This window comes from Chinchilla lanigera, unplaced genomic scaffold, assembly GCF_000276665.1.
Source record: "Chinchilla lanigera isolate Chin_1 unplaced genomic scaffold, ChiLan1.0 scaffold00018, whole genome shotgun sequence".
In the NCBI taxonomy this organism is placed as follows: domain Eukaryota; kingdom Metazoa; phylum Chordata; class Mammalia; order Rodentia; family Chinchillidae; genus Chinchilla; species Chinchilla lanigera.
Window position 1 is genome coordinate 14004619 of NW_004955419.1, and position 27105 is coordinate 14031723.

The window sequence follows — 27105 nt, forward strand, 5'->3', positions numbered from 1 at the left end:
TAACACCTCTACCTCCATGCCACTATGACCCAGTGCCTGTCTCAGTCCTTTCCTCCTTTACCGCAAAGGTCTTGGGCCTTTGGCCCAGGGCTAGTCTTGTGCTGAGAACCCAAAGACAGAGCCAAACCAGGCCCTCCTCACTCACAGAAGGAAATCCAGGCACACTCACTTAGTCATAGTCCAAGGGTCAGGGGAAGAGAGCAGGGGATCCCAGGATGGTCACAGCAAGTGAAAGGACGAGCAAGGCCCCAGATAGGCCTCCCAGGAGGGCCTGAACTAGCCACTGACCACGTGCCTTCTGAGGGCTGTGGGCATGGCAGGGCTACAATGCCAACTTTCAGAGGGCCTATGGAAGGTCCTGCCCTCTGGAAGTTCTTTTCAAACCAGCACACAAGTACTGAGCTCCCACTGCATGGCAGGCTCTGATGAGACACAGAAGCATGAGGTGTTGGTCTTCTGCAGGGCACGAGGGCACATGAGTCTCTCCAAAGCAAAGCGGGGTCTGACAAGCAATAGGACAAAACAGGAGGACTATGTTGCACACAGTCCTCTGCACTTTGATGTCAGCCTCCACCTTAGCAGTGGAAGGTGCTGGGGAAGGGCTGAACTGGTAAGGGTGGCCTGGCAAGGGCAGTGTCCCCGACAGAAGATGCAGGGTGCAGTGCGGCCACCTGCTCATTTGGACTGCTAAAGGGGCAAAGTCAGAAAAGGGATTCAGTGGGGTTCCAAGAGACCGCCCCCCGAGTGGTGGGGCTTAGCGTGGGCCACGCAGAGCCACAGGGAAGGTGTCCCAGGCTGGAGGAAACCACCAGCTCAGCAAGCCTGGGAAAACGCCACGCCTTGTTGGGAGACTGCTTCTCTTCCTTCAAGGGTTGTCTCTTCGGGTTGGGCACCTGTCATCACGTGCCTGCTGTCCCGTAGCCAGGCATGAAGAAAGGGAGCAGGCGGGGGCCCAGGGCCACCAGGGCCATGCAGGCCCTTGGAAACTGCCAGGGGCCCTGAGGCTCTGCTTCCCACCAGCCCTCGGCCCGGATTCAAAGCAAGTTTGTGAAACAGGAAACCTGACAGACAAGGGGAAGGGGGAGGGGGCAGGAAAATACTCTGTTCCCATAAGAATTCTGGGAAAACACACAGCTAAGACAGGAAAAAAAAAAATGGAAAGAAAGAAGGAAAAACAAACCCAGGAGTGAGTGTGGAAAGCTAGAGGAAAGGAGTAATCACTAATGGCCCAGAGAGCCTGACGGGGAGAGGAGACACCAGGAGCCCCATCCCCTCCAGGGAACCAGGATGGCTTTTCAGGAGACTCACAACCCACTGCCCCCGCGGAAGCTGGATCGAGAAGCCCTTCTAGCATCTCCACAGTCCTCTTCCACCATGCTCATGGCCCCTCCTGCCTGGCTAACAGGTCCCAGCTCCCTAGATGCTGGGCTAACCATATTTGGGGGGTCACCCCACAGCTCCCACACCCCGGGTTCCCTGGTACAGGCAGGGGTAGGAGCCCCTCCACTTTCCCGAGTGCAGCCCTAAGAAAAGGCAGGCTAGAGATCAGAGCAACCCAAGGGAGGGCAGAAGGAGCAGAAGAGAAGGTGTCAGGAAGCAAGCATATCTCCCAGCTCAGAGGGCTGGGCAGAGTTGCGTGACAGAAGCAGAACGGTGCCCCTTGCAGTGTTGAGAGGCTGCTGTCCAACGGGCCTGTCCATCTCTGCAGCACTGAGAAGGCGGTTTTAACACACCCATTTAACGGAAGAGGATGCCGACTGAGGCTCAGAGCCAGTGTCCCTCCCCCAGCCCTCTTCTCTGACTTAGGGCCTTAGGTAGGGGGCAAGGGAGCCCTAACTCTGGGGCCACCCTGGCTCCTGACAGGCTGCCCTTCCTGGAGATGGTGTGTGCACTTTCCTGACTCCCCAGTCTCAGCCAAGCTGGCAGCTCACTTCTGCTCCCCTGCCTGGTCTGGGAGGCTCTGCAGCACTTGGACTTCACCCTCCACTGTCACCAGAAGAATGAGGCAGACCCTGAGCCCAGCCCTTTCCGTGCATCGGACCACTTATTCTCACAGCATCAGCCCTGGATGTCCTTGTTCCTGTTTTAGGGACAAGGAGATTGAGACTCAGAGAGGCAAATGATTTGCTCAGGAGCCACAGGAATAGGAGATAGAACTGGATTTAGGACCAGATCTGACAGAAAGCTTGTTGCTGGTTTCTAACAGGAGTCATCTTAAGCCCTGGGTCCTAGAGCCCCAGGCCCAGTCCACACTTGTGCTCGGCTGCCCTCTGACACCGGCGTGCCCCAGCCTTCTTGCTTATAGTCCCAAGGAGACCAGGGACTTCATGACACGCCATCTAGTGCCCTCCCTGCCCCACCGCTCTGCCCCCAGGGGAACACAGAACAGGGCTTGCAGGGCAGCACCTGAAGGCTAGGAGGCTGGAGAGAGGACCCTTGGTTCTCTAGCAGCAGGTGCAGTGCAGGGGACCCCTCTTGGAATCTCCCAGGGACTTACGCACTACCTGTCAAAGGAGTTGGGATCCAGATTCCAGTCTGGCCATTAAAACAAGCAGAGGAACTTCTCTATATTTTAAAAATCAAAACAATTTCTGTACTCTCTTCCAACTTCCCCAAATCTGGCTATCTCTTGCCTACACCTTCCCTGATCCTATCTCCTTTGATAAGAAAAATAATGCCTCAGTGCAATTCCAGAAGAGGCCCAGGGGTTAACGGGACAACACTCCCGAGCCACAGGAGCCCTGAGCCACCTCAAGGCATCGAGGCAGGAGGGAGGAAAGTCATGCACATACACGTACACAGAAGCATTCCATCTCACATGCAAGCACACACCAAGGCACACAAAAGGCCAAACTGGCACTGCTACCCCACGAGAAGCAGGAAAAGTTAGCAAAAACACAAAGGCGCCCTCCAGAAACACCCAGCTGCTCAACCACCAAGCTATTGGCAATCTTAGACCTGAAATGTCCTTTTTAAAATCCACACCCCCTCCCCAGATAAAAAGAACAGAAAATCTGCTACATAGTCTCTCCAAGGACACCCTGAAGCCAGCGGTTAGGACAACTCAGAGCCAGGCCTTGTTGGCCCTTAACGCAGGATGGCAGGTAACAGGCTGGGCCTTGGGTCAGGTTCCTGCCTCTACCCCTCCCCCAAGTCAAAATGTGCTTGTGGGGAGCCCGAGGAGGTGAGGAAGGCCTTGTGGGAAGAGAGGTCCTGCTCCAGTGAGCCCCCACCCTGACCCCCCACAACTCTCAGTTCCCCTCTTCCGAGGCACCAAGCACCCACCTGCCGGTAGCGGCGCTCCGAGCACACCTTGCAAAGCCCATTGAAGCGGTTCATGGCTGCGGGTCCTGCCTCAGCTGCCGCCCCATGAAAACCCAGCTCTCCCCCCAGCCTCGGGGCCGCACTGCGCCCGTCAGCCTGGCATGACCGCCCTGGGAAGCCCGCCCTGCAGAAGAATGGCAGGAAATCACCTCTCACCTCCCCAAGCCCTGTCTGCGCTGTGTGCCTCTGCAGATAAGCCCGAAGGCTTCCTGAAACCCCAGAATGACAAGGAAGAGGGAGAGTTTTATATTAAAATTCCTGTCAACTAGTTAGTATTCCTCGGGCTTGGCGGGGAGAGGGCGCCTTTGTTCTGGCTGCATTCTCCGCCATGGGCCACTTTGTGATTCCAATGTTCTCACAAACACCCCTCGCTACCCTGCAGAGGAGAACCCAGGCAGAAAACACGCCTCCGCTGCAAGTCCCAGGGCCCCCAGTAGCACATCCAAGGGACCGACCCCACCTAGTGACTCTGAGAGGTTGTGCCTGTGGGCATCCCATCTCAAAACACAGAGCACAGAACTTGTGGAGGCTGAGGACAGCTTGCCACCTTGGAGCTGCTTCAGAATCAGTTGCCTCATCCATGTAAGGGGCTGGCCCCAAGAAGGGTTTGATGATACATGGGCCATAAAGTCAGGCGTGGCAGGGGCTTCCAAATCATCAGATGACCCAGCCTCCTCATGCCATCAGTGAAGAAACTGAGGCCAGAGAGGTTGAGGTCACATAGGAGGACAGAACCCAGGGCCTGTTTCCTACCTTGGAGTCCTAGACAGTAGCACGGCGGTCTGGGGGAGGCAGAGGAAGCCCAGCTCCCCTGTCCACCCGGGAACCCCTGGAAAAACCCACCCACCCTCCATCCTTATGACAGAGGATGTGCCCTGACTGGTTCACATGTGAACTGTGGGCAAGTGGCCCAGGTTTCTGGAACTCTATTTCCCCACCTGCACCACTCAGGAGTTGAACAGGTGACCACTGGTGGCTCTCCACAAGCCTCTGGCACCCACATTCTCTTTGGTGAGCCCTGTGGATGTCTCCAAGTACAAAAGCCCAGGAAAATCCACAGCACCTCAGAACAATGTCTTCAGGGCTCCCAGTTGCGTGCAGAATCCAGCACAAAGCAAGATTTTCCAGAGCCACCAAGAGACCTGAACTGCTGATGTCCATGTAATTCCCACAAGTCACCACTCAGGTGCCTGGTCTGTGCTCATCAAGAACAGAGAGAGGGAGGAAGGTCTTTTGCAGTTCCCCTCTAAAGCCAGAGGAAGGCTTTTTGGTTTGGTTTTGTTTTTGCAGCGCTGGGAATGGAAGGCAGGGACTTGGCCGTGCTAGGCAAGTACTGTGCCACTGAGCTACAATCCCAACCCCAGGGTAAGCTTGAAACTGCAAATCAAGCCATAGAAAACAGACCTGGGAAGTTACTTTCATACTACACTGTCCAGCAGAGTAGCAACTAGACGCACACACAGGGTAAAACTAACATTACTTAAAACGAGACAGGAGAGGGTATTAAAGATGACCAAAATACAATATTACATATATATATATATATATATATATATATATATATATACCAATTTCCCAAAACAAATATAATTTCTATGTCTCACAAATATTTAACAATTACATTTTTACAAACAAAATAAAAGTTGATATTCAGTTCCTCATCACAGACTGTGCTCCACAATGGCTGGACCGTGGACACATGGACACATTCACAGCTCTGTCCCAGATCCAAGCACCAGGTCTAACCCACATCATGAATAAATGAGGGAGTGAATGAACTGAGTTAGTGAGGCAAAAATCTTCATCGATCACACTACAGCCACAGGTAAGATGTTATGGACCACGTCAACATCATATGTTCCCAGGTAGACCACACACAGGCGGGAGCGTGGCCCAGTACACTCAGGTGACTGCCACACCGTCCTCAGAGCCGGCCTCCACCTCTTTCTGGCTGTATGACCACAGACAGTAACCTAACCTCTCTGAACCTATGTCCCCTCATCTGTATAATGGGGCAGCAACAGCCACAGGACTCCTGATCACTGGGAGTTTGCTTTTTCTTCTCTAAATTGCTAGAGAAAACTGTGGGTCACCTGCTGTGCTCTGCAAAAAGGCCCGACAAATTTTGGAGAATTTTCCCAAATCCCCATGTGAAGTTTCTCTCTAAATTCTCTAGAATCCATGGGTATCAGGTTTGGAATCACCTCTTCCCCAACCTCAGCCAGCCTAACCTGAGAGGGTGGTTCAGTCATGGTGCCAGGGGAAGCAGAGGGCCTGGCCGCCTATGAGAAGGGGAGGATTCCGCTTTTAGAGGTCAAAAGTCCTATCAGAACGCACCATTGCTGAATTTCAAACACCAGATGCTGCCTTCTCTAGGGGTCTCCCAGGAGGCAGGACTGACAAGGAGCAGAGTGGAGCCGATGCCCAGTACCACCAGCTCCACCCAGGCTGCCCCCACCTACCTGGAGTCTCTCCCCGTTCTCAGGGTCTCCACTTCCTGGCATTCTCAGGAGCGGGTCTAGAAGGTGACAGAGCAGAGTCAGAAAGCTTGTGGTGGCATAAGAGGGCCCGTTCCATGACCATCCAGAGGACAGGGTGGGCAACAGGTCTGTGGCTGCCTAGTCCACTCCTGGCTTCCAGGAAATATGGATGCCCAAGGCCCGGGCCAGCATAGGCTCAGGAGTCAGGACTGTGTGTGCAAAGCACAGAATTGAAGGGAACACAAAATCCAAGGCCTGAGCCCTCAGGGCTCACAGCAGGGCCCAAACACACTGCCTGCAGAGGTGGCTGCCCCAAGGTCAGTAAGGCAGCCCCCAGGGGCACCCTGAGTCATGGATGCTGGGATGAGGCCAGTCAGGAAGCTCTGGAATCCTCTGTGAGCAAGGGCTTGTGGGGCTGACCATTCAAGGTCAGGCCACAACCTTCTCCCAAAAAAGTCCATCCAGATAATTGACAGTGTCCAGGGCGAGAGTAGCCTGCAGCCTGAATTCTAGCAGAAGTTCATGAGCAGTCTCTGGACGTCACAGCTTAATAGCAGCCAAGGGTGGCAGACACCACAAAACACAGGTACTGGCACCACCATGCAGGAAGGGAGCAGGAGAGGGGAGTGGTATAGGTACCTCTGATTGGCCGCAGCCGCCTCCTGGTCACCTTCAAGTGCTTGGTCCAGCCCATGTCCTCTCCCAGAAGGTAGTACCAGCCACTGATGTCCTGTCATGAGAGAAAGAATGACACATTCAGAGAAGGGAGGCAGAGGGCTCCAGCTAAGCAGCCACCAACTTCCTTCAAAAGCAGCAGCCGGGCACCATCCCTTAGAGGGCAGACATACCCCTGCCTCCCCACCCAACACTGCAACACCCACACCTCCAGGAGGACAAGACTGTCCTCCTCTCTGCTGAGTTCCACAGCCTCTCATCCTTGGAAGCAACTGTCAACTTCCTTCTAGACTCTTACACAGGCTCTCTGACGTGCCTAGGATGGAGCCTGGCATACAGTAGGAGCCCACTATGTTTATTGACAGAACAGAAGTAAAAATGGGATGGAGAGGCCAAAGAGTAGGCTTCTTACGACCCCTGCAGTCTCTGTGGGAGCATCCTACCTACAGGACAAGAAGAGTCACACCAAGAGGACCTCTGCAGCAGGCCACAGGTGACAGACACAGTGCTGTCACTCAGACCACTGCCTCAGTGAGGCACCATGTCACAGACAGAGGCTCACCCAAGGATTTCCGCACCAAGCCTGCCTGCACCAATGTGGGCCTAGGTGGGACTTACCTTGTTCGGAATCAGGAGGGACCTCACTCCAAAGCTCATGCAGCCAATGAGCGCACGCTGCCTGGGAGAAGAGCAGAGAGTCAGGGTCCCCCAGAGGGCTGTGCCAGAGCTCAGGCAGCAAGCATCCCAGCTGCCCCATGCACTGCGACTCCAAGCACTTCCATCTGCACCAGTTCCTCCGATCCTCCCTAGTGGGCAGGCAGGAGTTCTCTCCAGTTTACAAAGGGAAACACAAGGCTCAAACTGGTTCCCTTTGCAAGGCCACAGGACTAGAGAGAAGTCAGGTCTCAGAGAAAGTCAAGAGTCAGGTCTTGGTGAGGCCCTCATGCTACCAACCCAAGGAGCTCCCTCGCAGGTCTGAGGGGTCCTGGTGCTGGGAGGGTGGGGAGAGCTGGTCCCCACAGGGCTCTCAGCCCCCAGCTAAGCCAGGACTGGGTGCTCAAGAAGCTTTGTCTCAGGTCTAACACACAAAAATCGCCAGGACCCATCTGATCTTGTAGCCAGCGGGGCAGGCAGCATGAGGCAGGGCCAAGGCTCAGGTGAGGGGCTGAGTTTAAGACAGACTTCTTGGTTCAGAGGAATTCAAGGTTCCCGAAGGATGTCTGCCGTGGAGCCTCAACATTCAGCCATCAGGAACTGATTAATACTTAACAGCTGTCTACAGCCATACCACCCTGAATGCGCCTGATCTCGTTCAATATTTGACAGCTTTTTAATAATGGTGCCATAAATTAATATTAATGAAATGCAAAAAAAAACCCTTATATTTGTTGGAGAACAGGAAGTTTACAAAGCTATCATTTAATGAAAAAGAGACTCACAAAAATAATAACAATGGTTGTATGTGGTTGGTGGAATTACTATGGATTTTTGTTTTCTTCTTAGATTTTCAGTTTTTGAATTTTCATTGAGAATAAGCATTACTTTGGTAATCAGAAAATTAGCAGCCTCAAAACAAATGTAGTTATTATGTATTGCAAACATATACTAATAAAAAAAGAAAAAGCAGTACTAGTGTGTTTGTAAGTACTTCGATTTCAACACATCCTGCTCTAGCCTAACAGGAGAGTCCTTGGGGGATTTCCTCTCAGGTTCCTCTCCCCTCAACCGGTTCTCCTCTGTCTTCTCGCATCTCCCAACTCAGACTCCTTTTCAGATCAGTCTAATAATTATTAATGAAAAAACACCATGCATTTTTAGACTGGAGCCTAACCCTGGCAGGTGAATTCAGTATCCAAAGGGCCCACACAGACCAGGGATTTGGCCTGTCCTGTGAGAGTATCACAACCAAAGGTGGCCAAGGCTGCCTGCACAGGGAGCAAAGCCCTCGCAGTTGGTTCTCCCGGGAACCTGGACTATGGGGCCCCAGGGCCAGGGCAATAGTTCTGACCAGCAGGGCACCATAGAACCACCTGACGAGCTTGTCTGAGATCTGGGCTCCAGAGCTTGTACCTGGGGACCCAAACCCTGCTGGGCTAAGGTGAGTCCAGGCATGGGAGCCTGGGAAAACCTCTCCAGGGATCCTGCAGGGCACCCACATATGTCTGCCTCAGTCACAGACCAGAGGTCTGGAAGGTCTCTATCAATACACATCATTTGGATTCTCCAAAAAAAGGGGGCAACTCGCTACCTGACAGTCCTCAGCAAAACAAAAGCAGTTTCTCACAGGCACCCAAGCCAAGCAAGAAGTGGGAATACAGGGAATACAGGGTTGATCCTCCAAGCTGGTCCCCTGCCTGCCCATCATGCTCTGAGCCACAGCCATGGCACGAGATCTCTGTGCCCAGCTATCTCCCACCGGCTGCTCGCACTCCCCTCTCCCTGCAGCTGCGGCTCTGTCTGCCGCCCCCCTGCCTTGCACTTTCTCATCACACTAAATCAAGTAATGATCTACTCAAGGAGGACAATGCAGTCACCTCAATAAAGCGGCCTTTCCTTGTCCATCTCCTCAGCCCATTGGCAAAAACAAACACTCCTCCCTCTTGGGAAGTGGCCAAGACAGAGCTAGCAGGAGTCACAGCAACCATCACAAGTGGCGGACACTCATCCAAGCCGCCCCTTGAGAAGTCTTGTCACGACTTTGCCAATGTCCTCCTAGTGATTTTTTTTTCAAATATACTCAAGAGAACCCCAGCGGGCATCTAGGTGCCCATACTGCCTTGCGGTACACTTTATTCTCACACTGGCTATCGCTGAAACTTTTTAAATCTCTAGACTAGTGCATTAGCTATAATAAATGCTGCCTCTCCTGGCTCTTCGGTAAGTGGAATTTTCATTCCCTGGTGCTTAGAGAATGCTAAATGGTTAATAGCCTCCCTTGAGCTTTGCTTCCTGCTAAGGGGCCTCCAATGATTTCATGATCGTTCAGGCAGAGTAAATCGTCACAATTAATGTCCACAAGCAGGAACCTCTCTCTGAGTGTTCTTCAATTAGCTACTTCTGAAGGTTGCTTTTGAAAACCTTTTGAAGGAAGAAAGCTTTCTTTTATAAGCAGTCTGAGCATATGGCGACAATCCAGGCAGCCTCTAAAGTTGGGACCTACAGCTCACCCTGGAGAGACCTGAAACTTCCCTAGGTGCAAAGGGCCTGGAACCAAGCCTTAGTTACTCCTGACTGCCAAGGCCTGAGCTCAGTGAAGGCTTGACAAATGGGTGAATCCATCATACCCATGGTTGGCAGGCACTGGGCAAGAAGCCGCAGTGTTAAGGAAACAAGACAAACAGGCAGGAATTTAAATAGCAGCTCAAGACAGCAATACAGGGCATGTCACAAGACAGGGTGAGATTGACAGATGAACAGTGCGGGCAACACATTCTGAAGGCAGAGGAGGCAAGAGGTAATTTAGGGCTGAGATGCTGGCAGAAGGCCCAATGAGTTGAGCCAGGGAGAATGAAAGGAAGGGCATTTCGGGGTAAGGGAATAGCGAGGATCAAGGCTTAGAGAGAACTTGATGGAGTGCACAGGGAGGATGGCATTCAGCTTACTTTCTAGTATAGGGTAAGAGACCCTCTGTAAGATGAAAATGCATTAGCACTTAGGCTACTGAGGCAGGAGGATCATGCGTTTGATCACCTGGACTTCACGGTAAGATCCTGTCTTTAAAAAGCAACAAAAAAATGTGATTTTTTTCTTTAGGAAAAGTATTTTAATTCTGTCTCTCTAGCTGTCTGTCTCTCTTTCTCTCTCTCTCTCTATCTCTCTGTCTCTCTGTGTCTCTTTCTTTTTCTCTTTGGGATTTTAAACTATTTTTTATTGTAGAGTTACACAATTTAATCTCAATTTTTAAAAAAGATTATGTTCTTTATATATATATTTTTAACTTGGTACATATCATAACAATTCCCTTCAAGAGTGTTCTCTGGCCGCAAGTTCTGAAAATGCTATAACTCATACTAGCAACTTCCATTTGGTTTTTACCATACCATTAAACAGAACATTCAAATAGTTCAGTGCCTCATTGTGCAATTAATAAGTGTGATAATGCTGTTGAGATTGTATCATTTTAAAAGCCATCCTTTAGAGATACACACTGATAAGATGAGGTAATATGTGGGATTTTCTTTAAAATATTCCACTTGAGGAAGGGAAAGTCGGTGAGGCACAGATGAAATAAGATTAGCTGGATATTCATAAGAGGTGTGGGACTGAGTATATGATGCCTGCTACCTTTGCATACATTTGAAATTTCTGATTTTTAAAAACTCACAGGACCTCGAAGTTAAAACAAACTTTAGAGATCACTGCATTTTACAGGCAAGGAAACTGAGGCCCAGAGGAGGAAGGCTCTGGCCCATGGTCTCACAGCCAGGCAGAGCCAAGCCCCAATCTACAGCTCTGAGGCCCGGTTTTCCTCAGCAAGTGCTGCTATCAGTAAGGTGCTGAGATCATCTGGTCCTTCGCCAGCACATCTTCGGAGATCATCTTGTTTCTCTAATATGCATTTACAGCCATCACCAGGAGGATGGTGAGGAGTCACAGACCAGACTCTTCCCTCTTATCTCTTACCGGTGTCAGCATGGGATCACCACACTACTGACTGTACAACTCATGTAAACCTGTGCCACTAACACTGAGAAGCAGCCTAAGGCCTAAGGAGCAAGCTACTGACACAGAGGGTATGGCTTCAGAGTCATTAACCACCCACATGAGGCAGCAGTCAAGTCACACTGTGATGTAGCTGTGAGTATGCTGGTGGTGCCAGACTGCCTGGATTTGCAGTTTGTTTTCAGTGCATCCAAGCTGTTTTACCTTGAGCAAATTGCCTGGCCTTTCTGTGTCTGTTTCCTATTTAAAACAAACAAACAAATATGGCCGGGATGTAGCTCAGAGGTGCGGCACCTGCGTGGAAGTGCAAAGCTTTGAGTTCAATTCCTGGTACCAAAAAAAACCACAAACCAATAATAATGTTGTCCAACTTGTGTGGTGTTGCGAGGATTAAATCAGATGATGCATGGTATGCACTTAGGCCTAATGTCCACATATATCAAGTGCCTAATAAGTATGAGCTGTTATAGATCCTCAAACCAGGTCCTTGGCCTACACAGACCTCGGTTTCCCCTTCTCTGCAGTGGGACAATAATAATTGTCTTCAGGGATGTTAATGAAGTTAAATGAGATAGTATATGGAAAGTGCTTGGCACAGAGAAGAGTTCGGTAAATGCTTGCTTCCTTCCTTCTGCAATTGTCTTTCATGTTGATAAGTGGGATGTCTGTCCTTCAGAGAAGCACAATTTGATTTGGCAGCATCCGACAGAGCTGAAGTTTCCTGCCATCTCTCTGTTTGTCTCCTCTAGCTCAGAGGCCTTCTCATTCAGAAATGGATGAACAGAGGAGAGAGTCCTCAGAGAAAGCGGAGGCTGAGCCTTGGTGCTGGCAGCCTTGCAGGGCCATCTGCCTTGCAGCCAGGCCTGTCTAAGCCTGCCCTGTCCCCCTCGAGCTTGGGGCTGGGACTGTGACCACGAGTTTGGCTGTGTTTTATTTAATAAGGAATCTCACTTTCCCAAAATAGGCAACAAGTGGAGATGCTGCCCTGGTCACGCTGCCTCTCTGAGGCTGACTCACTTTCCCCGGCCTTACTTTCTCTTCCAAAAAACGTGACCTGAGTTACTGGCTCCTTCTCCTGCGGCTCTACCCTCAAGCTCCATTCTTGACAGAGGGCAGAGCCCCGTGGGGGGCATGGCTCACCCTTGCTTCTACCCAGGGGACTTGCGCTCCTCCACTGCCTCCTTCAGGGCCTTCCCTGCATCTTTCTGATCCTACAAAGACAGGGTTCTGACCTCTGAGCCTTGATTCTGAGTGCTCTTTCTGGGCGGTCTCACTTTCTCCAAATGCCACCCGCTGCCTTCATGGCCACGGCTCCACGCCTCCACCACCGCCCAGACCTCTCTCCCCAAGCCCAGGGTGGGAAAGGCCCCCACCCCCAGCTCTCACCTTGCTGCTCTCCAAACACCTGCATCTCACGACGCACCTTCCTGCCTGGTACACTGTGTCTTCTTTGGGGACATGACCGGCTCCCCAAGGGTTATCTTCGACTTCTCCCACTGCTCTCATGAGCAAGTCACTACTAAGTACTACTCATTTAATATGCCCTGGTTCTGTTACCCGCCTCTTAATCTTTAAGTCACCTCTTTCTCCCCGACCTACCAAAGATCTTCCAAAATCACAAATCTAGAATGTGCATCTCTTAACCCCTCACCCAGCACCCTTCATTGTCTCCCCAGTGGCCAAACAGCTTCCCAAACACCTAACTGGCTGCATGAAGTTCACCTTATAAACTTGGATAAATGCAGATTCCTAGGCCCTGCCCATGAACAATCGGATTTAGTCAAATGAATATAGAGCCTGGGAACCTGACTTCCTCACAAGCGTTCAGGCTGATTCTGATGCATCTCCAGGGTTGAGAAGCACTGGCGCTTCGGAGGAAACCCACTCTCCAAGGAGAATCCCTGCACTGTCTGATTCATTTTTGCCAACTCTTCGTCTCATCTCTAACCAGTGTCTACTTTGCACCTGACCCTCCGTTACCACCAGCCAGTCTGTAGGTAACTGCTCACCCTGTCCCTGCCCTGCCCCCTCTACTGGTCCTCTCTTCTGTCTTTTTGCTGTGCATCTGTCCATAGGGTGGAACAGTGTTAAGGGTAACAACTCTGAGAACCCCACAGTTCCCAGCTCTCACGCTCCTGTCTGGAGCTCCTCCCTGCTCCACACGACCTGCCACTGCTGACGGCCACATCTGCCCTCCTGTTCTCTGCAAGACCAGCCTGCTTGTTCTCTCCTACACAAAGCTTCAGCATTCCTGCTTCCTTGTCTTTGCCTGTGCTGTACCCTACCCGGATACCCTTTCCAGGCTTCTGTGTTATTCTTAATCTCTGCCCCAGGTAAAAATCTCGCTTGTCCCATGAAGCCCTCCTTAGCATCTTGCCCACAGCGAACTCTCCCTCTTCTCACATTTACTGTCCTCATTGCTCAGTTCATTCCTTTCATCACACAATCAATATTTTTTAAACAACTCTGGGCTAGGTACTAGATACTGAGGTGACTAAGAGCAAAATAGGCCTACTTTTCAGGGTACTTCTAGTCCTGTGGAATTGGGTGCATGCATATTATTCCTGTAATTGATCTCCACTCAGCACCTGGTGTCCCTACCTGCACAGTGGGTGCACTGGGAACAAAACCCACATGGAGGTTACTCGGCACCCCTGGTGGCCAACAGTGTCTTGTTTATACCAAGCATTCAGCAAATGCTCATTGACAATAGAGCTCTTGACCTTACCTGGAGTGACGGTGACTCCGGGGGTGGGAGCCTGTGCAGTTTACAGTTGTCACTACCCTTCATTTATCCAGCAGGCACTAATTGAGGCCCTGCTCCATGCCGGCCACTTGACTGCCACCCATAGCCCCGAGCAGGGCCTTGGCCCAGCTCGGCAGTTCTCACCTGGTCTTACTCGCTCTGTTCCACACAGTAAGCAGAAGACGCTTCTGATCATCCTCCTCTTGCACAGGGCTGTGAACCAAAGCAGAAAAGCAGAGTGTTCAGAGCGCTGAGCTCCAGGCCAGATCCCTGGACTCAGTTGTGATTGCAAAACTGAGGAAACAACATAAACAAGTAGATAAATAAACTATAGTACAAATAGTGTAGGAGATGAGTACTTATATGTGCTACAGAGTTCAAATCACATTAAGGACAAAGCAGAGGTCACAACACAGCATTATAAAACACACACAGACATACACACCCACACGAAGGAGAGGGTCTGTCAAGAAGTGGGGCAATGTGTATCTGTCTGAGTAGTAGACCCAGGGGTGCCTTACTTTCGCTGCTCATCTATATTATTAATTTTTGAGAAAAGACTACAAGTCCATGACTTTCCCAGAGTCCCCAAAGCCTTCCAAGGTGGGTACTATTATTAACACCATCTTATAAATGAGGAGGCTAAGGGAAGTTAGCAAGTAAATAAAAAGAGGGAGGGGGAGGCAAACATCCCTCTGCTTGGGAAACTTCTGTTAAAGGCAAACGCTGGGCCCCGGGCACAGTGGGAAACTGCCTACTCTTCAGGCTGGGCACTGTACTATGAGAACCAGCCCAGGGATACCTTATCACTGTGGGCCTCAGCGCTGGGCCCAGGGCCAGAGATGCAAGGACACAAGGGATGAGAAAACAAAGACATCCTTTAGAACTCGTTCTAGATCTGGCAAACAGAGCTGTTTCCAGATAAACACTCCCTCTCTCCTCTCAAGGGCCGGTGGCTCCAGACTCTTACAAGAAGAAGTGCTCGTGGAAAGCTGGGTCTCTGCAACCTGGAATGGTCTGCGTCTTCTGAGAGCGTATTCGATTACTTTCAGGGATCAAAGATATCTTGAAGAAAAAAGGAAGCATTAGCTGATCTCATAATCATATAACCACCTACACCTAGCAGCTACTTCTGCACCTCTCTGGGTTGCAAGCTTCCCAGTGTCCTCCAAACCAGCCTCCGCAAAGGACGGAGTAGAGAGCCCCACTAGATGTTAGAAAAGAACACAGACCCGGGGACAGAGGCGTTGGAATCAGACACCAGGACAGGCCTGGCTGCAACCAAGAAGGCAGTCATGGCTCAACCAGAGATGGGGTACAACTGAACCTTCTCTTTCTCCAAACAGGGAGGCCTCCCCAGAAGCCAAGGACCTCTTCTCTGCTAAGTTTCCAGCAGCCCTCAGCACTCCCTGCCCTGGAAAGTTAGCCCCTAGCAAGGCCCAGGCCCATGTTCTCCCATTCTTCTGCCTCAGGCACCCAGCCCTGTTCCTAATAAAGCCCCTCCCCAGGACCTTAAGCAGCAGAGGGCTTCATGAAGAATAAGGCTGACCCTTGAGATGCCAGCCCTAGGGACCCAGCACAGGGCCTAACAAAGGCCCACTGACCCACGGAATGAGGTAGTAGTCATGACCTCAAGTGGCCTCAATTCCAAAGGCATGCTGGGACTTTGGGACTCACCCCAGAGATATGACCCCTCAATATACCCACCCTACCTCCAGCCCCATCATATACCTTCACATAGGGATCACAGACTCCGGGCTCTTTGCTCATCAGGCCTTTGCCTTCAATGACTGAAAGAAAATTAAAATGTTCAGTGGGAACATACACAGACACACACTAATCTGAAGATCTGAAAGAGATACAAGACATACCTGTGAGTAGAGGGAACCTAGTCTGCATAACAACCACTGGATAATATTAAGCCCTCTGTGGTCTAGTCTATTGCCACCATTGCCCGTGTTCTGGTAGCCCCTTGCCATGGCATTATATCTATAGAGTGGTTTGGTTTTTTTTGGGGGAGTACTGGGACTCAAACTCAAGACCTTGTGCTTGCTAGGCAGGTGCTTGTGCCACTGGGCTATATCCCCAGCCCCTGCCATGGCATTATAAAGTGCATTCCATTCCCTGACTCTTACAGCTGGAAGGAAGCTTAAAATGTTAAAATGTACTGAGCCTGCCACCGCCACCACCAGCCCCCCACTAAAGGGGGGAAATGAGACAGCAAGGTGGACCAAAGGAAGTAAGAAATTGGCCCCAAATCCCAGAGCAATGAGAATGAGAGCTGGATCTAGAACTCATGTCTCTTGACTCCCCGTCCTGGTGCTATTCTACCATACAAGACTGCCTTCTGGGAGCACAGGGTAGGGGGCGGGGGTCAAGCCGGAGACCGTGTGCAGCATGGTGATCTGGGAGTGCAATGACAGGATAGCACTGTGGTCACAGCTTGGGCTCCAGAGGCAGGCAGACCTGGGCATGAGTCCCAGCAGGACCACTTACTAAGCACATTGTGAGAGCAAGCTGCTTTGTCATTTTTCCACAGGTTAGTAATAATCTCACATGTTAGCTGTACCCAGTAAATGTATCTAAATTGCTTAGAAGAATGTCTGACAAATAAGATAATGCTCCACAAATGCTTGCTAAAGGATAAATAAAGGCAAAGGATAGGTGTGGGGTGGGTGAGGGCCTGGTCCTGCAGGCAAGAGCGGCCCATTTGCCCGAGGGCCACAGAAGTCGGAGCTCTTTCTGTTTCCTTTTGTGTTTGGTTTTGATTGAGCCCTAGGGTTTGGCTTGGACACAGCCCCCAGCAGCCTGCAGCAGGAGGCCTGGGAAGCCAAAGGAAGGAGCAGGGACAGGCTGGAAGGGATGAAGGGCCTGAGACTGGGGTGAAGCCAAAGCAAACTGTGCAGGACAAATGGAGTGGTGGAGGCCAAGATGCATTTTGCAAAAGCTGTTTGCACAGCTGGAGTCAGACGCTGGCACGCAAAGAACACCTCTCTGGGAATTTCACCTTGGGCCCCTCTAGGCCAGGACCAAGGGACCCCAGGCGCCTGCTGGCTCACTCTCCTCTGTATCCTAGTTACTGTTCCTGTGTGGATTTGTCCCCTGGAGGGCATGGTTCTCAGAGCAGGATCCAAGCCTAGTGACTCCTGGGTCTCCCTGGGTACCAATGACAGTGAGGTAGACCCACCCCCGCTGTACCCCACCCTGGGGCGCACAGACCAGACCCGGGGTAGCACAGTGTATCCAGACTGCGATGAGGAGGAAGCAACAAACTCAGCCCAGGGAGGTAGGTCAAGGAGAGGTGATTCTTGGCGGGGAAAATAATAAGCAAAACGAGCCTTCCTTCCTGAGTTTTAATTAAGGATGATTAAGACAGGCACACTTCTAGCAAAAGCAGAGGGATGGAGAGGTATTTTCCAAAAGGAGTTTAACAAAGGAAAGTTGTTCTAGACAGCAGTGAGAGCAAAGGTTCAGAGGCATGGGCTGGCAGGGTGCATTCACAGGGGCACAGGTTGCTGGATGGAAGAGGGGGTGAGGGGTCCCTTGGGTAGCAACATCCAGGTAGGCTGAAGAGCCAGGAAGGGCATTCTGGACTACACAGAAGGATGCAGGCAGCGGAGACCACGACAGAAACTCGTAACTATTTATGCGCTGGATACAAGGAAGAAGCAAAGGACCAATAAAGTATAAAATCCTCCCATGCTGTGCCCCAGTCATCCTGGACCACTCTTCAAGGGCATCATGCCCTCTCTGGACCCCAGGCCTTTGTACCTGCTGCTCCCTCTGCATAAAACACCCAGAACAGCTCTCCTGCTCCCTTCTGCCTGGCATAAACCTATTCCTCCTTCAGGGTAGAGTATGAACATTACTACCTTTTCCAAGACCTCTTTGGGATCCCACCAGCACAACCTAGACAAAGCCTTGGTGTCCCCAGACCCTAGCACACATCAATGCTCAATCACTCTTTTTGGAGTTTATGGTTTTCTATTTTATTTAGCAGGCACTTATATGGAGTTTACTACGTGCCGGGTGCTATGCTAAGCACTTTACCAATATTAACTCATTTAATCCTTGTAACAACCTGTAAGATAGCTGCTGTTAGCACCACCATTTGACATTTGCGAGAAGTGAGCTTGTTCAAGATCACTTAGCAAGTAAAGTGTGAGTCAGGATGCAGATCCTAGTGGTCTGGCTCCACAGACTGACTTTCACCATGCCCTGCCCATCAGCAAAGGAAGGAGAAACAGAGGGAGAAGGGAGAAAGATGGAAGAAAGCAGGGAGGGAGGGCAGGAAGGCTCTTCTGTGGACCCGCTTTCCTGGGTCAAGGGCAGTATTGAAGTGCCCAGGGGCAGCACCAGCCTAAGACAAAGACCTACCACGTAGAGTTCAGACAAATGAGGGCCAGGAACTGGGGCTGGGTCTACAGAAAGAGCCCCCACGTGAATACCCACTGTCTTCAGTGGATACACAGCAGGACACCGTACAAAGATGAGAAAAGAGGCCATGGCCATAGTGACACCACCCCTGCCCCTGCTCCAGGAAGGAGGTAAGTGGCCTGCCCCTCCCCTGAGGGGCTACACAAGGCAATACTCACTGTGGAGCAGCAGGATCCGGTCCTGGGCATCGATGGATAGCTTCAGCTGACCTAAGAAAACAATGAGAGAAACATCCTTACCCCAGCTTCTTGTAGGGAGAACACTGGAAGAAAGGTGACAGTGTCTCACTATGTAGTTCAGGCTGGCCTTGAGCTCATGGCGAGCCTCCTGCCTCAGCCTCCCGCGTGCTGAGATTACATGCGTGCACCACCACACCCAACTACAGTTCTTGGTTGGAAGGGACCTCAAAATTCCCCTGGCTCAGCCTCTTCTGCAGTGCCTTCAGCACAGCTCTTTAATCTAGCTGGTGCCAGCCTGGTGACAGGGAGCTCACCCTTGTACAAGGCAGCCCAGAGCTCTCACCACGTGAGGCTGTGGTCAGTGTTGGTAAAGACAATGGCACTCACACACCCTGCTGGAGGCGGGGTCGGTGCAGGGTGATTTCTGGTGATACCTACTGGAACTCAGACTTGCATGTTCACCAACCCGGCAATCTTCATTCCAGATCACTCGAGAGGTAAAAGCTCACAGAGAGTGCATAGAGGCTGGCACCCCAGCAGTGCAGAAAATGGGAAATGTAAAACAAGAGCCTGAAATATCCACCGATATAAACATGATGAAATGAACTGTCCAAAGCCGTTCCATGGTATGGTGTGAGGTGGCTCCATGTGACCCGGCGTGGGAATATCACTGAAGAGTTTTTAAAAGGGACAGGCAAACTGCAGAGCCTTGTGCATGTGTGCCTGTGCATGTGTGTGCATATGTGTGTGTGTGTGTGTGTATGTGTGTGTGTGTTCTGAAAAAAAAATCAAATTAAAAGCAGGAATTGTCCCCAGGAGAGAAACTGGGAATTTTAAGGAGGTAGCCAAGAGAAATTCCAATCTGTGGCTGTTCTTGTGATATTATTTGGGGGGGTGTGGTGATAGTTTTTGTTTTTTGTTTCTGTGGTAGTAGAGATTGACCACAGGGAGCACTGAGATACATCTCTCCAGCCCTCTACCCAGCCATTCTTTTTGATGTGAAGTCTCACTTAGTTGCCAAGGCTGGCCTCAAACTTGCAATCTCCTGCTTCAGCCTCCTGAGTAGCTGAGATCGCACGCATGTACCACTACATCCAGTTCTTGCTAGTCTAACAATATGCATAATTTATGAATAATGCACTTCTATAATCAAAATAAAGAAAAATAAAACAAAGAAAGAGGAGGAAAAGAAGAAGAGAGAAAGAAAAAGCAGTAGGAAAGGAAAGGGGGGAACAAGAAACATGAAGAGAGGAAGGAAAAATGCAAAGGCAGGAGAAGCAGCAAGGCTGGAAAGGAGGTGAAGAATGGAGGGCTGGGCAAGGCTTTTTCCTGCTTTTATTTAGAGAAAAGAAACAAAACAAAACAAGACTTTAAATCATACCCATGGACACCCAAGGCCTCCAGCAGGGACAGAGGGAGGCCACTCTTCTTCCTCAGTGACACATCGAAAGTTCTCTCAGTTCTCTGAGGGTGTGGCTCAGCAAAAGCACCTGCCTAGCACACCAAGCCCTGGGCTCCATTCCAGGGGGGTGGGGGGATTCCCTCTCTGTCCAGCAGACTCTGCCTAGAGCCTTGAGAGGCTACTGAACTCCATCTACCCAGGGGATGCGTGCGGGGCAGGCCAGCGAAGCAGGGCCACACACTTGCACCTGCTCAGCTGTGACAGCCCTATCTCATAGTCACCTCCCTCCACCGTCACCTCCCTCCGCCGTCACCTCCCTCCGCCGTCACCTCCAGGGAGAGAGCCTGCCTCCTGCGGCGCAAGCCCTTTCTCTTCTGCAATTGCTGGTTGTTCAATGCTCCATCTTACATGGAAACAAAAGGGGTCCCTTGGTGACTTTCATTGACCAGATGGGGTTCTGCCGGCTCTGGGCTCTCTCCTCTAGATCTGAAATCCAAAGTTCTTCTAACATTTGTCATCCCTAGTGTTCAGTGGGCTGCTGGCTGAGGTTTGTGCTCTGCTACTGGGTGGAGCGAGGGCAGGCAGGGTTGACAGAATGAAAAGAAGGGAAGCTCCGTGGCTCATAACTCTGAGTAGGAGTTTCCTATTTTCTGCACTGCTGGGGTGCCAGCCTCCATGAACCCTCTGTGAGCTTTTACCTCTGCGAGTGATCTGGAATGAAGATTGCTGAGCTGGTGGATATGTAAGTCTGAGTTCCAGTAGATATCACCAGAAATCACCCCGCGCCGACCCCTCCTCCAGCAGGGTGTCTGAGTGCCATTGTCTTACACCTCTACCAACACTGACCACAGCCTCACGTGGTGACAGCTCTGGGCTGCCTTGTGCAGGAGTGAGCTCCCCACCACGCGGCTGGCACCAGCTAGATTAGAGAGCTGTGCTGAAAGCACTGCAGAGTTACGAGCCATGAGTTCCCTCAAACACTGTGACCCAGCGATCCCTTGATCCTCACACTGTGAGTACAAACTACAGGTGGAAGCTATTCACAGTCCAGCGAACCCTGGCCCAGCCCTAACCCACTAAAATCCCTCCTGCTGTCCAGGCCAGGATGCAGGTCTTGGGGCCCAAGAGGCCTGTTCCAGTTCCAGCCCTAACTGCCCTCCTCTCTCTCAGGCCCACAGTATCCGAGGCTGGGAGGTAGAGCTAATGATAGGGACTACTGTACTCCCCAGGCTGGTATCAGATAATGCCGGCGGGTCAGGAGGTTCTCCAATGAAAGGCTCTGTGAGAATCCACAGCATTATTAACTCAAGGTCCTTGCAATTACCACCTTGGCATTCACTACAGCTGAGACACCTCCTGTATAAACTACCTGCTCCACAGTATGGTAGAAGAGGGAGGTTTGAAACAAACAAAGCCAGCAGTCACAGATCAGATCTCAACAACCCAACAATGCTATGTTTAGCACAAAGCATTTTTTTTTTTTTTTTTTTCTGAAACTACTACAAGCGCAAAGCCAGCTCTGGCCCAAACATGGTTGGATTTCTAAAGACCTGGAAACCACTGCTCTGCACAACACCTATCACCTGACAATGGCCCTAACACAAATCAATAAGTTTCCCAACACAAATGGTTAGGAATCCCCTCTGGCAGACACTCACCAGGCACCTACGTGGGGCCCTGCATGAGGGACGTGGATTGTGAACCCCCAGATGCCTGTCCATAGGGGCTTCCAGCCCAGTGGCTCAGACAGGGATGCACAAGGCTGAGGCTGGAGCTGAAGAGGAGAGGTGAGGCCTGGTATGCAGACTGACTTGCAATTGAGGAGTCTGCAAACTCCTACAGCTCCCTGGAGCTTCCCTTACAGCACTTCCAACAGTGCCTGGAGCTCCTCTGCTGTTACAGCAAAGACCAAACCCTGCAGACCAATATCCAGTCTCCCCAGCTTAGCCCTAGGTTCATGGATGAAGGTGAATTCAGATCTAGAGGAGAGACCCTTGGCCATTCCTGTCCCCTCTGTCTTCCCCATCAGCCCACTCCATCAAATGCACGACACTCGAGGTCACTGAGGTCATCTTTTCCAACTCCTTATTTGGTAGCCAGAACAGTGACCCTTGAGATGGAAGCTGACTTGCTCTGGACCCACTGTGTCCAACAGTCTCAGAACCAGGATTGGAGGATTGGAGGCCAGAACTTGGCCCTGATCCCAGCACTCTTTCCTACCCTCCAGCCTTCCAGAATCCACAGCCCTCTCACAGGCAGTTCCTCTGATAAGCTCCACCTTTCAAGGCTAACGCAGCCCTCAGGTTCAGGAGCAGAGAGAAGCCAAGAGGCAGCCAGAGAAAGCAGACTCCCATAAAGGTCTCCAAGTCTAGGGGAACAAAGCCGCAGGAGAAATCAGGCTGAATCCCTAGAGTGCCCAAGAAGGCCCAAGGGAGAACATGCCGGAAGAGAACAAGCTTAGTCTTAGTTACTTTCCTTGTTATTGAGACAAAATACTAAACACCCACAACTTAAATGAGGAGAGATTTATTTTGGCTCACAGAGTGTAAAGGCTTCAGTCCATAGTCAGCTGGCTCCAAAGCAAAGCAGCATGGCAGAGGAGAAATGGCTCATGGTGTGGCAGCAGGAAGCAGGAGATCAAGGGAGGAGGAGGGAGACAGACCCTTCCTGGCCACGTCTCCAATGACCCACCTTCTCCATCCAGGCTTCACTTCCCAAAGTCATCAGGGGATATCTACATATAAATTGTAACAGGCAACAAGCCCAAATTCTGCTGGGCACAAGCCTGAGAGGGGGTGTAGACTCACTGGTTGCAGTGCAAAGGGTATGGGAGTGGGATAATAATTTAAACCTGGCAGACAGTTCTCAATAGAGGATCACAGGAAAGTGAAATCTGACCCTTCCAACAGAAGAAGCACACTCAGAAAACAAAGCAAGATATGGGCTGCACCCCTCTGTGTCCCTGAGGGAGCCCATGCCAATCTGGGGTGTGCAGAGACTACATCTAGAGAGATTTGCCTGACTCACCTAAAGCACCAATCACCCTAAAACCTACCTCACTGCAAAGCAGCTGCCCATTTAAGAACTGTTCTATGTTCAAAGCCACCAGAAGGGAAATGATATGAGGATAAAGGTACAAAGGGGGTGGGCTCTACAGGGAACCGAGCCAGCCACTGACTTTCACAGATTCACCCTGACTTTGTGAAGACAACCTATGTCCAGGCCTTGCACAGAGCAGGAGGGTGGGTGGAGCTGCTGCCAAGCATTGCCCTCCTCTGGTTCTCAGCCGCCTCGTCCACACAGCAGCCCTGGTCCAGGCTCAGTGCGGGTTTACAAATTCCACTCTCTACCTTCTAAGAGAGAAGCAGAAGGCAATGGTGAGTCGGGAAACTCGGAGCCACACAGCTCCTAGGACAGAGCCCTGGAGAATTTCAAGCATCTGTTGTGTCAAAAAGACAGGATCTTGAGGTCCATGCAGGGAGGTGGCTCTGGCTTGTCATAGGCCCTGCAGAAGGTAACTCAAAGAGCCCAGGGGAACAGAGGCCACTATGCTGGGAAAAAATGGTAGTGGGGCCACTCAACCCCCTTTGCTGGACACATGGCTTCCTGTGGAACCTGATATTAATGTGGCTTCCCAAGCTAATTTCCTTCCAGAAAGATTGCTCTGGACAGCAGAAGTTTTCTAGTCTACTCAGCATAAACTAATAAATTAGCATTCAGGTCTCCTTCCTGGGCAAGCCAGGAAATTAAAATTTCTGAATCTACCACAGTCAGCATTTAACTTTGGCAGGACCACACTGTCACCAAAGCTAGCAGTGTAGTGGGGGCTCGGTCCCAAACATCACTCATACCTTATGCTCCTCCCACTCTAGGGCCACCAGGAACTACGGGGCTGGGCACAAGCACAGGGAGAAGAAAGGAATAGTTTTTAGATGTTTACTAGGTCCTCAGCACTCTAGTCCATGCTTTTTATTTACCTTACTCTCACAAAACTCCATGAAAGAGCTGCTATCTTTAATGCTCACTTCCAGGAAAGGAAATGGGAGCCTAAGAGTTAAACAGGCCTTGATGGCAGAGCTGGGGCTTGAATCTAGGGAGCAGGGCCCAGGACACCGACTCTTAACCACTCCATTCCTATGGCAGGTTTAACCTCTGTCCACGGTGTCTTAGATGCGCCTCCTTTCATGAAGTAGAGACTGGTTCCCTCCTTTCAATGTGAGCTGGACTTGGTGACTTGCTTCTAACAAATAGAATGTGGTAGAAATGGCAATTGGTGACTTCCAAGGACAGGATGTAATAGAGATTCTGCGTTCCCTTTGTTTTCATTGCTGGGGATTGGACCCTGGGCCTTGCACATGCTAGGCAAGTGCTTCACCACTGAGCCATACTCTCAGGCCCATGTTCCCTTTTCTTTTTTTTTTCTTAGCAGCTATAGTATACAAATCCACCAACTTTAAAGCATGTAATCTATTGTTCTTTAGTATTTTCACATGATTGTACAACCAATCATCACTGTCTAATTTTAGAACATTTTCATCCTCCCCTAAAACAAACCCCATACTCATTAGCAGATTCTCCCTCTGGGTCCTGTCATCCACTAATCTACTTTCTGCCCCATGGCCTCTTCTGGACATTTCATGTAAAAGGTATCATACGTGTGGCCTTTTGTGCCTGGCTTCTTCTCACTTCACATAATGCTATCAAGATTCACCCATGTTATAGCATGTATTGTTACTTCATTTCTTTTTATGGCTAAATAATATTTTACTGCATAGATATTCCACATTTCATTTATCCATTCATCTGGTGATGAACATTTGGGTTCTTCCCACTTTGGAGCTATCATAAATAAGGCTGTTATGAGCATTTATGTACAAGTTTTTGCATGGGCACATTTTTAAAATATATACCTAGCAGTAGAATTGCTAAGTCAAATGATCTCTATATTTCACTTTTTGAAGAACTGCCAACCATTTTGAAGAACTGCAGGACCATTGTACATTCTTGTCAGCAATGTACAATATTCATAATTTCTCTGCCCTTTCCAACATTCGTTATTGTCTATCTTTAATTATGGCCATCCTAGCATAAAAATATTTCATTGTGGGTTTTGTTTGTTTAATTTGGTACTAGAGATTGAACCTAGCCAGGGCCTTGGCACTGAGCTATACCCCTAGTTCTTTTTAATTTTTTAATTTTGAGACAGGGTCTTGCTAAATTACCATATTGTTCAGGGTGTGCTTGAACTTGTAGCTCAAACTTATAAGTGGGCTCAGCTTCCCAGAGTTCTGGGATTATAAGCATGTGCCACCATGCATGGTTCTCATTCTGGTTTCAATTGTCACTGCCCTGACAGCTAATGATGCTTAGCATCTTTTCAAGCTCTATTCACCATTAGTGTATTTTCTTTGGGAAAACATCTATTCAAATCCTTTGTCCAATTTTTTTGGCCCTACTGAGATTCAAACCTATGGCCTTGTGCATGCTAGGCAAGTGCTCTACCACTGAGTTACATCCCCAGCCCTTTGAAAAAACAAGGTTCTTTCTATCTTTCTTTCTTTCTTTCTTTCTTTCTTTCTTTCTTTCTTTCTTTTTAAATTTTGAGACAAGGTCTCACTAACTTGCTCAGATGGGGCTCCAAATTTCAATCCTCCTGCCTCAGCCTCCTGAGTAGCTGCAAATATAGGCATGTGCCACCTACCTGGTATTTGTCCATTTCCAAATTGGGTATTTGTCATAAGGGTTCTTTCCTGCCTCACATTTAGATCACTTGATCATAAAGAAGCCAGTTTCCATGTCACAAGGAACCCCAGCAGCCCTATGAAGAGGCCCATGTGATGAGAAACACAGGACTTTTGGGAGGAAGAGGGTACACGGAGTTCAAACCCAGAAGCAGTCTACATCTGAGCTATATCTTGAACCCTTTTTATTTTGAAGATCTTGCTAAATTGCCCGAGCTGGGCTTGGACTTGCAATTGTCCTGCCTCAGCCACCATACCCAGCTGAAACAGAAGCCATCCAACAATATTAGCAAGGAACTGATGCCTTCTGCCAAGAGCCAAGGGAATGTGCCATCTTAGAAAGGGACCACCAGCCCCAGTAGTGCCCATTCAGATCACTGCTCCCACAGCAGACATCTTGGCTGCAACCCCCTTGAGGAATCCCAAGCAAAAACCATTCCTCTAAATTACTCCCAAACTCCTGACTCACAGAAAGAGCAGGATAATGAATGTTTGGTCTCTTAAGCCAATAAATATTGAGACAAATTGCCTCTGCAATTAGGTCACATAAATCTGATCCCCATTCTAAGGCAATTTTTCAATTTTAAAAACTGTGAAGACAAAATACAGTTTAAAGATACACCCCCCATAGCGGGTTACACTAGCAAGCGCCTATAATCCCATCTACTTGGGAGGCTAGGCAGGAAGATCACAAGTTCAAGCCCAGCCAGGGGGACTTAGCAAGATAAAAAAGGAAAAAGAAAAAAGGCTGGGAATGTAGCTTACCACAAAGGTCCTGGGTTCAATCACCAGGGCACAAAATAATAAAAAGTTAAAAAAAAAAAAAAAAAGAAAGAAACAAAAACATGAGATGCATGAGTATACTATGAAGACATCTATTTTTTTGTTTTTTGAGGTGCTTGATTTTCTTACTAAGGAATACTGTTAGATTTAAACCATACCCATTGCCACTAAACTGAAAAATGTAGAATTGTCCCATATTAACCCAATACGTATTAATCCCAGAACTCTAGGAGGCTGAAGCAGGAGGGTTACAAGTTTGAGCCCAGTCTGGACAACTTAGAAACTTAGCAATGCTTCACTGCAGAGAAAATGGGTTTTTTTATACATTTATGCTACAAATTCACCTTATTCTTCCTGTTGTAATTTTCCTTTAGATTTTATCATAACGATTCCTTAAATCACTTATATCAAGTCATGCAACTTTACATCCAAAATTGTCAATTTTACTACGTTTTACAAACACCTCAGAACCCTTACCTATTTCATAGTACAACTTTTTCTCCATAGCTAAATGGGTATTACTTTATAATGAGGAGCATCTGCTTCATGCTTGCTGATAGCTCTAAGCAACACGGGGGAATCCATAATTTATTTTCATTATGTTTTGTACTCGTGTTATTTTCTAAGCTATCAAATAAGGTTCTTCAGAACAAGTTTAACACAGAGAACACAGGAC

At 49.7% G+C, this 27105-nt stretch overlaps 1 protein-coding gene across 5 annotated transcripts in view; it reads right to left on the bottom strand.

The window, feature by feature from the left end:
• Rgs3 (regulator of G-protein signaling 3) overlaps positions 1-27105 on the bottom strand; it is a 123817-nt gene that overhangs the window by 86345 nt on the left and 10367 nt on the right. For 3 of the 5 annotated variants that reach the window (XM_013513122.1, XM_005382663.2, XM_005382666.2), the window contains exons 2-8: positions 18483-18533; positions 15619-15677; positions 14858-14952; positions 14032-14100; positions 7098-7158; positions 6444-6534; positions 5787-5842 (exon numbers count right to left, since the gene is read on the bottom strand). In XM_013513122.1, the coding sequence (XP_013368576.1) occupies positions 5787-5842; positions 6444-6534; positions 7098-7158; positions 14032-14100; positions 14858-14952; positions 15619-15677; positions 18483-18533 (482 nt within the window). Of the gene's footprint in view, positions 1-3285; positions 3453-5786; positions 5843-6443; positions 6535-7097; positions 7159-14031; positions 14101-14857; positions 14953-15618; positions 15678-18482; positions 18534-27105 lie in introns of those variants that run through there. The other 2 variants (XM_005382665.2, XM_005382673.2) reach the window with 2 other exon arrangements.